Source organism: Ursus americanus, chromosome 29, assembly GCF_024610735.1.
Source record: "Ursus americanus isolate L20-20 chromosome 29, mUrsAme1.1.p, whole genome shotgun sequence".
Taxonomy (NCBI): Eukaryota; Metazoa; Chordata; class Mammalia; order Carnivora; family Ursidae; genus Ursus; species Ursus americanus.
In genome coordinates this window covers 30857048-30871071 of record NC_142155.1, presented here as the reverse complement: position 1 = coordinate 30871071, position 14024 = coordinate 30857048, and the positions used below count along the sequence as shown (strand labels likewise).

General features: G+C 44.4%; 1 protein-coding gene across 6 annotated transcripts in view; it reads left to right on the top strand.

Annotated features, from left to right (window-relative positions):
- The window catches only part of RUNX2 (RUNX family transcription factor 2), a 318305-nt gene that overhangs the window by 142018 nt on the left and 162263 nt on the right, over window positions 1–14024 (top strand). For 5 of the 6 annotated variants that reach the window (XM_087857058.1, XM_087857060.1, XM_087857059.1 and 2 more), the window contains one exon: window positions 13806–13979. The exons of the other annotated variant lie outside the window; for it this stretch is intronic. In XM_087857058.1, the coding sequence (XP_087713184.1) occupies window positions 13806–13979 (174 nt within the window). The remainder of the gene's footprint in view (window positions 1–13805; window positions 13980–14024) is intronic. 6 annotated transcript variants of the gene reach the window in all.

The following is a 14024-nucleotide window of genomic DNA, read 5'->3' as shown; positions in this document are numbered from 1 at the left end:
TGGGAAATTTCAGTTGATAAATGGCTATCACATTTGCATCGTGGTTCTACCTGGATGGGATATTTTCACCTCTATTAATTACATTTCATCCTGATGATGTTCCTGTGATGCACAGACTTTGATCCTCGTCTGACAGAGGAGGAAGTTGAGTCATTGGAGGAAGTGGAGTCATAGAGATGATAGATTATTTGCCCGCAGCTCCACAACCAAATGAGCAGGACAGCTAGGAAGCCTGCAGGTTTTCTGTTCCTCGTGTAGTCAAGCCCAGATTGAGACACGGGATTCTCCTAGCTCGTCACATACCGGCTGGGTCTTTTAGGGAACCTTTTTATTAAGTTCGCTAATTGTGTGTGTGTGTGTGTGTGTGTGTGTGTGTGTGTAGCCCATTGTGACAGGTGGGCCATCCATAGTGTCACTGATTCTTACAACTGGAAGGTCGGGAGTCTGATATTTTACAGATAAGAAGATCCCGTACCTGAGAAGTTCACACCTTCACCATTAGTGGCAGAACCCACATCTCCCGACGCAGGCATGCGGTACTTTTCTTACTCCCCGTTGGGCTATCATCAGTTCTGTTGGACAGAGTTTTAGTGTTCAGTGTCCTGGGTTGTCGGTAGGATTTTTTTGAGCCACTAGGCCAGTTAACTCTGGGGAAGAGCCTATCCTGGGAGCAGAAAGGATATCCTTTCTGTGAATAATCTCATTGAAAGGCCCATTAAAGAGCTAGGACCCGGATGAGAAAGGACCAAATGTGACGTGCTCTTCTTGGCGACGCCTCTTTTCGGATTGCTTTCCTTCTTTTCCAGGGAGTGTCGTAGACTCTTGAGCGTGTGCCATTTTGAAAAAACAAAACAAGCAACAACAAAGGCATCTAATTAGGCCGGTGCATGGGAACACCTGTTGCAAGGAAAGATGTGTTCCGCCGTCAGAGGGGTGGTGGTGTCATGGTGGACAGAGTGTAAAGCATGTTGGGTCTCGAGAGGACGGCATTCCTAATTACCTGAAAGAGACCCTGAACTCAGTAGTATCACCCCTACTTCCCCTGGTGCTTCCCTCCTTCTCTGTACAGAGATAAAGAGATAGAGATACCAGCGTCCATGCATATGTGGAAAAGCCAACACTTTATACATTTCACATGGACAAAAGCATTCCCCGAACTGTCATTGATTAAATCAGCGTGAAGCTGGCAGACAGACCCTTTAAACTTAACACTGCACTTGGTTTTAAAAAACAGAAAAGTTTTAGGGGCGCCCGGGTGGCTCAGTTGGTTAAGCGTCTGCCTTCAGCCCAGGTCATGATGCCGGGGCCTGGGATCAAGGCCCACATCAGCCTCTTTCCTTGGAAGGAGCCTGCTTCTCCCTCTCCCTCTGCTTTCCATTCCCCCTGCTTGTTCTCTTCTCTCTCTCCCTCTCTCTATCAAATAAATAAATAACATCTTAAAAAAAAAAAGAAAAACAGAAAAGTTTTAAGTTTCATCACCTGAAGCTTTTTTTTTTTTTTTTGGAGTATTCAAAAAAAAAAATTGACGATTGAGCTAGCGTCTCCATAGTGTTCTTCCCTTGATGTCGGGGTGCTGAGAAAGCCTGAGAACAAGCACCAGCCCACTTCCTTCGGATTGAAAAGAATGCACTTTTCTCATCTGTGCCTGAGAAAAAAGGCTAAAACTTGCTATCTCTAAACTGCATTTAGCAGTCCTTTCGATTCCCTTTTATATAACAATAACTTGATCCTACTCAAAATACTTGGCACCTTCCGTGACAGCCTGGAATGTAAGAACACTTTAGCAGACCTGAGTGTGAGTGAACTCCAGGAGTTTTGGAATGAAGAGGTAGGGTTCTCAGTTCCTTATTCAGAGTTCACAGAAGATAAGAATACCGGGATTAACACAATAGACTCCTTTCATTTCACGCGGCTGAGGAAAGCAATTATCTGTCTATCAAGACTCGAGTAAATGGTGCAAGAGCATTAAGGAGAGTTGGGTAGACAAGTGGATGAGCGCTATTCCATTGGGAAGCGGTGCCGAGGTAGGAGGGAGATCCTTTGCGTTTCACTTGTACACTGTTTTATTTTGGAGTTTATATCATGTTACCCTTGCAGCTTAGAGAGAAATGATCCTTTATTTTTTTTTATATATATATTGTCGATGGCATTTTTCAGTTCCTTACCCATCTGAATTTTATTAGGGGGCTTATTTCAAAGACATCTCCTGTTTAATCATGTTTAAACAATCTGTTTAAGACCTGTTATGTAGATATAAACACAAGAGCCCTTTAATGTAGTAAAACGGACTTCTGACAGACACGGCACACAGCAGACATCCATCCATTATTGCTTAAGCCACCGTTCCTTCTATGCCTGACCTGAGAGGGTAACCACAGAGCTCAGCTGACAGCCATCGCGGCTCAGAAGACCCTGACTTGCCCGTATTAATGTCTAGCGAGCCGAGAACTGCAGAGCAGCAGACAATCAGAGAGGTCTTAGACTAGATTAAAGCTAAGTACCTTAAATCTGCTTTAATGGCTGTGTTTACATCTCCTTCTTCTTCATTCCTTTAAAAAAGTAATCAGGTTTTGCAAGCGTTAAGAAAACCACCTCTTCTTGCCAGCTGGACTAAGTCCAGTTGAAGCAAGAAAATTTCTAACCGCCCCTCCCCACCCTTTCTTTTTCTGTCTTTTTCCTTTTATTTCCTCTGTGATCTTCACTGCCATTCAGCACAGCAAGACGGGGCTGCGGGAGCTGGCTGAATTTTTCCTCGGTTATTACTTTTTAACATTTTCTTCCTGTTCCGGAGCTGGGAAAATTGAAAATGATGTTCTGCTTTGGTCGCGGCGTGTGTCCAGAGAGGAGCCCTTCGCACTTTTTAATTACTTTTATGCACGGTTTTCTTTCTCTGCTTCAGACACACATACGGTTACATAACGCATGTGCAAAGTCATAATGATGACAGGCAAACAGGGACGATTGCATGCTAAGGACAGTCAGTCGGGATCCAGGAATTGCGTGACAGTCTGTAGGCTGGTTGTCACTGGCCTCTTTGAAGAATAATGCCATCCATGTTTAGCTGGATTATTGGCAAATAAACAGTGATGCTTTTTGTTCGGTTATGGAAACTACCATTTCCATTGCTTAAAACATTACCATTAAAAAAAATCTTTGCATCTCTCAGCGGGGTCTCTACAAATGTGAGTGGCACAAAACTGGGGTGTGTGAAGTATCTTAGAGTAAAAAGAAGGCAAAGGAAATGTTTTCAGCAGTAAAACACTCAAGTTTTACCAAGTTTTTTGTGGGGGGGGGTTAAGTGTAAACATAGAGAAAGAGATCTTTTGTTCGTTTCCCAGAAACTGAAGGGAGCGATGCTGTTTCAGATGGCCCAGGATGGTTGTGGATGTTGGGCTGTGATTAGTCAGAGGACAAGAGGTATGGTGATAAAATGGAATTGGGAGGACCAGGTGTAATGTTATGAATTCTCAGAAGTAAGCTTCTCTGCTTTTTCTTTCTCTCTCTTTTTTTTTTAATGTTTATTTATTTATTTGACAGAGAATGAGCGAAAGAGGGAATGCAAGCAGAGGGAGTGGGAGAGGGAGAAGCAGGCTCCCTGCTGAGCAGGCAGCCCTACTCGGGGCTCGATCCCAGAACCCTAGGATCATGACCTGAGCCGAAGGCAGACTTAACCGACTGAGCCACCCAGGCGTCCCTTCTCTGCTTTTTCTTATCCTCTTCTTTCTGGGCCTCTTTTTCTCAGCTTCCCCCCCTCCCCCAGGCCCCCTCCTTTCCTTTCCCTGTATGAAAAGGAGGGCTGAGGTAGGTCAGGGGACTAGCTTCCAGTGTCACTGCCTACCTCCACAATTTCAAACAAGTCACAGGATTTTTTCTGGGCATCGGTTACTTTTCTAAAGTAATTCTCATTCATGTAATCTTGCTTTGAAATGGGAGTAAAGAGGGAAGGAGCATCCCTTGGAAATGACAGGGGGAAGAAGTAAAGGAAAGCAGGATTGGAATTGTTCAGGGCCGGAGAATCCGGAGGGAAAAGGCCTGAGGAGATGAGGGTTGTTTTAGGACCTGCAAGCAGGGCTTTCGATGAAGTCAGCCAGGTTCTCCGGGAGCTCTTTCTTCCCCTGCTTGCAAACGTATTACGTCTCCCCTTGTGTGTTTCCATTATACTTCCATCTGGTCTTTCTTTAAATTTTTTTAAGCCTTTTTTTTTTTCTTGTTGCCTCCCGTGAGTTTCTTTTTCCTTAGATGTCTCAAGCTTTTTTGAGTCCATTATTTCAAGAAAAAGGATTACACTCTAAGCATGTGTTTTTTAGAAGCTATTCCCTGATGTGTGACTGATACTGGCATAGCCTGATAGCCCCTTCAGTCTTTGATGGTCGTGATTGCCACAGCCTGAAATCTAAAAGTTATAAAGGAACTCGCAGTTACTATACACGCATGTTAATATTTCACAATTCTCTCATTAGTATATTTATTGAAAGATCTTGAATTCTTGAGCCTTTAGAAGCCTAGATTTTGGAAGAGGCTGTCCTTCAGTGATCTCTCTCATGCATCCAATTGCATTTAAAAAATGAGTTTGGGAGAGTGAACTTTTTTACTCACTGATCTAAACTGGCGCCTTTCGTTATTAAAAGAAAGCAAATTCAGTTTTTAACATTTTTTTCTATGAACTGGAGTTCCTAGAATATTTCTATGGAGTCTATGGCTTAACTATGTAATTATGTCTCTTGAGTAGATTATGTTTTTTCTTCCCATAATTATGTTTTTACCCAAGAGACTGGAAGGCTTCAGTCCTCTTTTGGGTGAAATTGTTCTTTCTCCCCTCTTCCTTGATAAACTTTGAATTCTACATGCCTGACTCTGTTCAAGGACTGAAAGGGGGCTCTTGAAGCTATGTGGAAGTGATTATGATTTTTTTTCCTTTAGAAATTGGTTTATATATTAAGAAGGGCCCTTGGAGAGAAGCTCTGTTAGTTCATTTTTGAAATGCCATCAGAGAAGAATCTCCTGGAAGGAGATTTGTTTATGATCTGTGGTCCTCTGTCTGAAGCCGCACACTAACATGGTTCTCGAGCTGTCTTCTCTCACGAGCTGTCTTTTGTGAGCGCCGGGGCCCCACGCACATGTCCTGTTGCACAGCTGCTCACTTCTAGCGGCTCAGAGGGGCTAGAAGTTTCTGAAGCATGAAGGTAATTTCTTAGTCCACTTTACTGTTCTAGTCCAGAAATAATTTTTGACCTGAACCAGACAGCATACTCTTAGGAAAAAAGATGACTCAGCAGCCTTTCCCAGCAAAGATTATAGACTCATCAATTTTACTGTGGGAAATGTTTGCCAATGACTAGCTCTTTTTTTTTTTTTCCTCCTCCTTTCTTTGACTGGATAAAAGGAGAGATAATTCTAAATTTATCAGTGTTCTTATTTATTAATTCAGTAAGCATTTGTTGTGGGCCTTCTTTGTACCAAGGCTCCAGGTTAGGTGCTAGACATGAGACGTGACACCTATCCTCAAGGCGTTCTAGTCAAGTCCAGGAGAATCTAAGATAATAGGGTTTGAAATTTTGTATAAATATCTTATATCAATTCAGCGTCAGTTAATGCTTACTGAATGCCTGCTACACTTAAGTATAACCACATGCAGTAGACGAAAAACAGTTGTAGCTGCTTTCAGCTAGCTGAGATGGAAGCCAGAGGGACCACGGAGCCCTAGAGCCAGAAAAGACCAGAACAGTGTGATGGCCAAATGGAGATGATGGGGCGAGGGTATTCTAAGTGGGGGAAGACAGCTTGTGCAAAGGCACGGGGGCTCTATGAAGAACTGTGGATAGGGCAGTGTGAGTAGAGTGTAGGCGGGGAGTGGTATCGCTGTAGCCATCTGAAACGAGAGTGACAACGGACATTCAGACCATACTTTCCAGGTCTTTCCAAGTCTTTGTTTTCCCTGCTGGGCTCAGGGAGCTCTGTTCAATACAATAGACAGTGTCAGACAGTTGAGAGGTTTTGGGCATGTGAGTCATCTTAGGATTTAGGGACTGAAAAGACTTTGGAAAGTCTGGAAGTGAACCCTTCACTTTCGGCGGGCCCAGAGAGTTCCATTAAATCCTTTCCTGCGGTTAGCCGTACAGCTCGTTGGTGTCCTTTCGTTTACTCCAGGCTGTTTGTCTGGTGGGTTAGCCACAAGTGAGAGGTTAGGAGTGGTTCTGGTGGGACTGGAAAGTGGGGGGCCCTTTCTGCGGAAACTGGGAACGGCCTTACCCGGATGCTGGGGTCCAGGAAAGGGAGGTAGCAAAGGTGTACCAGGGCCGGCCGGATTTTGAACCTTGGAGACTGGGAAGTGGTGATATTAATGGAAATAAGGAAATTCGAGGAGAAGCTAGTTGGGACTGTTTGTAGTGGGGGCGGGGGTGTGTCAGGGAGAGGCAGAGGGCTTAACCAAACATCACAAACGTCACAAGAGTATAGGTCTTTGCTTTTTAGACTTTCACAAACCACCAGTGAAATGTAGTCATCTGAATGTAAACAGAAAGGAGTTTCACTTTTCTTAGTAGTATTTCCATTTTCACATGCACGTAGGAATGCAGAAAATCAGGGTTTTCCATTTGGAGCCTCAATAGTTACAAAGTATTTGAATCCCAACTTTGTACAGCTCCCCTAAGAACTCCCTTGAGTCACTGTAATCTCCCCTGTTAACGTTGCTTTTGCTGGAAACCATCTAAACTTCTCCGAGATGAACTAAAGTTCATCCTTAGTAGTAGAATTCCAAGTAATTTCATCTGGAATAGAATTAGGACTTTAACAGTAGTCAACCTGTTCCCGAGCCCCTCCTTGCAAACACTCCTTCATATGTCACTTTCAGGGTAGAGAGATTGGAACCAAGGCTTCATTTTTGTTGTTTTTCCAGACCTGCTGTGAGTAGCAGCTCCATTGCTGTATAATCAACTTGCTCTGAAAAATGGCAACTCTTGCTTTTTTGCTGCAAGGATCGTTGTCAGAACATCTGAAGTGCATATATCCTGGGGCTTGAGCCCTCGAGTATCGGACCAGGTCTCCTCCTCTTGCACACTTGCTGACAGCAAGCTTAGCTAGTATCTCCCAGGTCGCCCCGTCCTCCAGGGAAGCCCGTGTGCCTGGCACAGGAGACTCTTGGGCTGCCAAAGGATTGTTTCATTAGTCAGAGGGTAAAAAGATCTGTCTACAAAGGGCAGATTCCCATAGAGATGGCAGAGTTTAGAAGAACTCGTGTGGTTGTGAAACTAGAGGCACCAAGTAACTTGAAGAATAGTGTGCTTCTGTTGAGATTCATATCATGTATGTGTTCAACACTGTCTTGTCTCACAAGATATTTACTATCACGTTTCCGTCATTTGTCCTCCAGCTAGCTTTCCTCCTTTCTTCTCTGCTTATCGAAATCCTGCTTGACTTCTAGGACATAATGACCCCATCAGTGAGAGCTTCCTCTTTCCTTCTAGTATCAGTTGCTCCCCTGTTCTTCCTAGAGCAGTTATTGGGGTTTTTTTTAAGTTTTTCTTTTATTATGAAAAATTTCAAACATAGTAAAAGAGATTATATTCGATAAACTCCCATATACCCATCACTTTATTTTATAAGTAATAGCATTTTGCCATATTTGCTTCATCTGATGTTTTGCTGATTTTAAAGCAAATACCAGACATCGTGACACTTACCCCCTGAATATATTCGTTAGCTCTTCTAAAAAATAAGGGCATATTCTTACATAATCACGAAAAGCACCACTTCCTTAATATTTTAAAATAGTCCGTGTTCATATTTCCTCAATTGATCCCCAAACCTAAGCATTTTAGTGATTGCCCTCATCACAGCCTTCCCGAGTTACACTTAATGGCTTGTCTTTCTTCCTTTCCAAACTGTGAACTGCTGGAGGACAGGGGCATTATCTCGAGTACTGTGTCTCTCTCCTCCTCCTTGCAATGCCCGGGGAGACTTGCGTGTGGACACATGCCCCGCACACGCACACGCTCGCTGGACTCGCCGATCCCGGTATAGACGTGTGCTGGTTCCTGATTGAGGGTCCATTGCAGATCTGCCTTTTTGCTTTATTTATCGTATTTGGAAATGGTATTATTACGCTACCCAGGATGGGAGGAGATACCCCATAAGAGAATGGAGTGCTTAAAATCGATTTGAAATAGTGACATAAAAAGGCGAGCTGCCAAACATCGTGCCCTTGTGATCTGCGAAGTGAGAGTGGGCCTGCTGTGACGTGGTGCCCTCTTGCTGAAGTCGCCTTGTTTTCGGAAGGTGCACTCTTGGGAGGTGGCTTTTGGGCATGCTTCGGGAGTCAGTCCTTCCCTTTGGGGGGAAGTTAGAGCTGAGGCCATGCATCAGGCTGTGAGGACAGAGCATAGAGTGTGATGGTCTGGCCGGAGGCCCACGCAGCTTTCTAGGGCCGTTATGCAGTTCTCAGTCGACTTTTATAAAAATGGGGCACAAAGGGTCCCGTCACGGATGCAAGTTTGTTTTTGTAGTTCACGCAGCACCATTTCCAGGTCTTCACGTGCGGCTTTCAGATGTGTGATCTTTTCAGCAGAAATCCTAATGGCAGGATTCCCAACGAGCCTTGTGAGTGCGGGCCCTTGCGCTACCAGAGCTGGGCGGGGAGGGATGGGGCAATCAGCTGCGCCCTTGCTTGGGGACCTAACTGTTCCTCATGCGTCTTTGCTCTAAAGATGTGTGAATGCTGTGACCTTTGGATCATGCTTTCTTCTCATGCCCCTGAGTTTATTGCAACAAAAGTCATATTCAGCCAAACACATTCAACTTTTTGAGAGAAATTACTTCTGAAAAGTACTTCTTTTTTTTCCATTTTAAATTCACTTTGGGCCATGATTTCCCCTGGTGCTGCAGTGTTATACGGTAAAATAAGCTGGTTGGCAGTGGGAGGGAAAAGAGCCTGGGACCGGCAATCAGAAACCCTGAGTTCCAGTCCTGCCACTAACTATGTGATTGGGGTTTTTTGGGGAAAGATAGCATTATACTATGATATCCTGGGCCAGAAAATTTTCTCTCCACCAGGACATTCATCTAAAAGAGGAGAACATTCATTCATTCATTCATTCATTCATTGCATAAATATTTGTTGAGCACCTACTATGTCAGGCACTATAAGTAAGGATACAACTTAAAACAAGAATATTTTTTAATTTAATTTTTTTTCTAATAATAATTTTTTATTATATTATGTTAGTCACCATACAGTACATCCTTAGTTTCTGATGTAAAGATTTAAGATCCTCATGGGGCTTCCATCTTGCTGGGGAGACAAATACAAAGATACGAACACACTGTGGTAATAGCCATAAAGAATATAAAGGCAGGCTGTGCTCGAGGAGGAGGAAACCTGCCCTGGGTATAGTAGGCAGGCAAGACCTCTCATTGGAGGTGGTGTTCACTGTGAGGTTGAAGGGGTGAGAAGGACTGGGCCCTACAGAGAAATAAGGGGAGAGCATTTTGGGAATATGGAGAGGTTCTGGGACGGGAAACTGCAAGGAGACAGTGTCAGACGCCCAGAGAGACATGATGGGGTCCTGGACTAGGGTCCTATCAGTAGAAGTGAGAACACTGAATGGCTTTGAGATATACTTTCAAGATGGAAATGACAAGACGTGGTAATAGATTGAATGTGGGAAGTGAGGGATAAGGGGAAATCAAGGAAAATGTCTGGGGTTTTGGCTTCCATGCCTGAGTGGCTGGTGCCACTTCCTGAGATGAGGGTACTCCTAGAGAGGAATAGGGTTCTTTGGCAAGAAGAGTCAAGAATTGTGTCTTAAATATACTGCATTTAAGATCTCTTTTAGACACCTGAGGGGAGAGTCCAGTAGGCAGTGGAACCTGTAGACCTGGAACTCAGGACAGAGGTCAGAGCTTACCTCAGAAATGGGGAGTCACTGGCACAAATAGGTGGCATCGAGTAGGTGGGACTGTGATGTCATCTTGGGCAGTGGTCGTCTGCTTTGGCTGCACATCGGATCATGGGCGGAGCTTGTACAAAATAACTCCCCGGGGTGCACTTCCCAGAGATTCTGATTTAATTAAGCTGATGTGGGGTCTGGACATCTACATTTTTCAAAGCTCCCTGGAGGGTTTTCTTTTTTCTCTCTTTTTTTCTTTTTTTTCTTTTAATTTTTTTTATTATATTATGTTAGTCACCATGCAGTACATCCCTGGCTTCTGATGTAAAGTTCAATGATTCATTAGTTGCGTATAACACCCAGCGCACCATGCAATACGTGCCCTCCTTACTACCCATCACCAGTCTATCCCATTCCCCCACCCCCCTCCCCTCTGAGGCCCTCAGTTTGTTTCTCAGAGTCCATAGTCTCTCATGCTTCACTCCCCCTTCTGATTACCCCCCCTTTCTTTATCCCTTTCTTCCCCTACCAATCTTCCTAGTCCTGGAGGATTTTCTTATCCAGCTGGGGCAGGAGAGCCACAGCCCAAGGGAGAAAGTTTCCCATTCTTTATACCTTCCTCCTGTTTGGAAGACACACTCTTGGGCCCTTTGGCTGATGTTCAGTTCTCCCTGTACCATGGCAGAGTCCCCTGCCTTTGACTTAACTCAGTGTGCCCTTGTCTTCCGTGCTCTCGATTTCTTAAGCCACTCCTCGAGTGTGGAGGATGGAAGAACGTCTTCTTTCAGCCCATCATTCGCATGCTACCCCTGATGTGGTTTAGCGGTAGCCGGTGTTTGTCATGGTTGAAAGATGAACAACCTGTTCGGCTTTTGTTCTTCCTTGTGCTGTCAGAATTTTGTTGTGGTTGTGGTGGTGGCTACGAAGGGGTAGACATCTACGAGGAAAACGCACACTTTGGTTTGTATGTACGCAGCCACAGACGGAGATTCCCTGAATTGCGCGGGGTGTCTGTAGAGACTCGGTAGCTCGTGTTTGAAGGTAATTTCCGTAAGGTCATGGAGGCTTTTAAAATTTCACCTGCTCTTACATTTTTCATACTTACCAGTGCTGCTTCAGGTCCTTTATCCTCGCCCACAAACTCCTGTGGCTCCCCGAAGCCCTGGGCTAGGAGGAAATGCAAGGTGTACTCACCCATCCATACACGGAGCTCACATCTCGTACGGTCTCCGTGAAAACCCAGGGAAAAGGCTGTAGGAAGCAGAGGAAAGGCTTTATGAAGTTTTCTTGTGACCCATAGCCCACATAAAGTCCCAGTGTTTAAAGGAACCATGCAAGATCATGTAGCCCTCTCCTTAGCCCTCAGGGAATCTGCCACTCCAAAAATGTGGCCTATTAAAAAACATAACTTCCAGGGACAATTCCATAAGCTCTCTTGTTAATGTTTACAGCTGTATCAACACCCCACCAATACTTTTTTTTTTTTTTTTGTATGTGTGTGAGGAACAGAATCCACGGATCTAACTGTGACAAGTACTATATAATTCCCTGATTGTGAAACTAGTTAGACCCAGCAAGATGCACTGATGGAAGTTCGTGTAGGGTAACGGGCGAGCTATTAACTTTGTAATCGAACCCTCGCTGCTGCTTCTGCCTGCCTTGAAAACCGGCCTTGGCACCGCATGGGCTTAGTTCTTAGTTCTCTGTGTGTCGATCTGGACGTTTTCAGTCCTCCACGGCAGCCGTGAGCGGGAGGGAAGATAAAGCTAGAACGCCAGCATTGATGGCCCCCCACGATGGGTGGGAAGCTTGGTCAGATAGGACAGGAACCGTGTACTGTCCAGGCTGAGCTGGCCAATGGCCGAAGAGCACAGGCCAGTTGTTTTACCGCCACAGACCTTAGCTGCTTTGTCCGTGAGCACCTTGCTGCCTGGGGTCGGGGGGCTGTTTGGGGTGATCTCTAAAGACCCTGAAGAGTTCTAAAATCTCTTCATAATCTGGATAAGAAGTCCTAAACAACGGGAAAAACAGCATAAAAAACAATGACTTTCCCTGATCACTTTTTCTCCTGGTCTCCGTCCCTCGTTCCAGCAGATGCCCCAAACTGACGCCGGCAGGAAATAGGGTGGTGGGTGCATTTCAGTTAATGGGCCTATTTGGAACATGTTTGGCTGCGGAGACAGCTACACTCATATTACCAAGCCTTGGCTTCCTGTCTGTTTTCTTTGGGCTGGGTAGGCAATGAAAAAGGAGACAGGAAAATACATTTTGGGGCAAATAAAATACGGAATTTGTCTTATGAAGACAGCTTATAGCTGGGAAATTCTAATGTTCACCTTAACCCTCTCCTCATAGATTCCTCCTGTGCTGTACCAAGAGGAAGATGAGGTGTTCTCGCTACCCATAGAATATACCTCCTCATTCTTGAAGGCTCTTAAAAATCCGCCTTCCAGGTTTTTTTTTTTTTTTTTTTCTTTTATGGGTAATAACCCCGATTCCCTCAGTTTTTCTTCAAAGGGCAAATTTTGATTCTAGTCACCATCTTAATGGCTCTTTTTTTTTCTTTCTTTCTTTTTTTTTTTTAAAGAGAGAGAGCGAGCATGCATGCGTGAGAGGTGGGGGGAGGGGCAAAGGGAGAAAGAGAGAATCTCAAGTAGGCTCCCAGCCCAGCACAGAGCCCGATGCGGGGCTTGATCTCACGACCCTGAGATCATGACCTGAGCCGAAGTCAAGAGTCAGAGGCTTAACCGACTGAGCCACCCAGGTGCCCCTTAATGGCTCTTCTTTGAATAAGCTTCAGTTTCAGCTACAATATGTTGGGGTAACATCCTAGGGCCTCATTCTGGCACAGGATGTGGAAGAAGGAATCTGTAGTTTATTTCTGTTCACGTATGAGGCGTTACCGTGCTCGCCCATCACTGTGCCACTCCACAGATGTGCGCTTCACCTATGTAGCACCAAGATTCAGAGGGTTTTCTGTTATACTTGGACCAGGACTTGCTAAGAATGATTTCATGATTTTCAAAAAGACTTAGAACCTTAGTTATATTTTAATTTGCGTATTTCTTTAATATCTAGAATTTCCTTAGATTTTAGACTTAAATAAACTAGAAGAGAGACAAAGGTGTTTTATTTTGTTTTGTTTTTTTAAATAATGGATTCTCACATTCCCATGGTAACCCAAAGGGTATTTTTCAATTTTTTATACAGAATCATAGTACTAGATTAAGAATAAAAAAGCATTTTCTCTGATTTAGCATAGTTTATCATATGCTTTTAGGTTTTTGGGGTCTCACAAAATATCCAGATTCCTCTTGAGAATTTGAGTTTCCTTGACTACATTTCCATTTTTTCCTCTTAAAGGGGTTCTAGGTGTGAGTTTTAATTTTTTAGAAGAGTCACAGTAAGGTATAGTTGTAACATAAAAAAGGACAAGTCACTTATGGTCATCTTGGGAATTTCCCTTTGACAAATGTGTTTGTCTCTGTTTCTGCCCCAGTCTTGGGATAATAAGTGTGACACGCACAGACTCTCTGAACTATGAGGAAGTTCCTTCATGAAACAAGCAAACACACCCCAGTACACAATCACTTTTCCCACCCTCACCAAGAGGGTTAGAGGAGGCACCCAGAGAGTCTCTCTTGAGTTCCAGCGTCCTGGCCTCGCTACTGATGCTCGACTCCGAGGCACCCTCTGGACCCTCAGCTCTCCATTCATAGAACAGAAGTAGGAATGCTTGCCGCCAGATGATGCTTATAAAGCCGCTTGAAACGGAAGGCACTATAGAGACACTTCATTATAAATATCAGTATTGATGATTCCTTGGCTAAACCCCCCCGTATGTATGTTCACATATCTATTTAGTATGGTCAATTGTTCAGCTAATTAATATGCTTTTATTTTATGATTTGCTGTTTCCAGGGCACAGACAGAAGCTTGATGACTCTAAACCTAGTTTGTTCTCTGACCGCCTCAGTGATTTAGGGCGCATTCCTCATCCCAGTATGAGAGTAGGTGTCCCGCCTCAGAACCCACGGCCCTCCCTGAACTCTGCACCAAGTCCTTTTAATCCACAAGGACAGAGTCAGATTACAGGTAAGACAGATTCCTAGGTTTCACTTGCACACGCTCCGGCAGGCT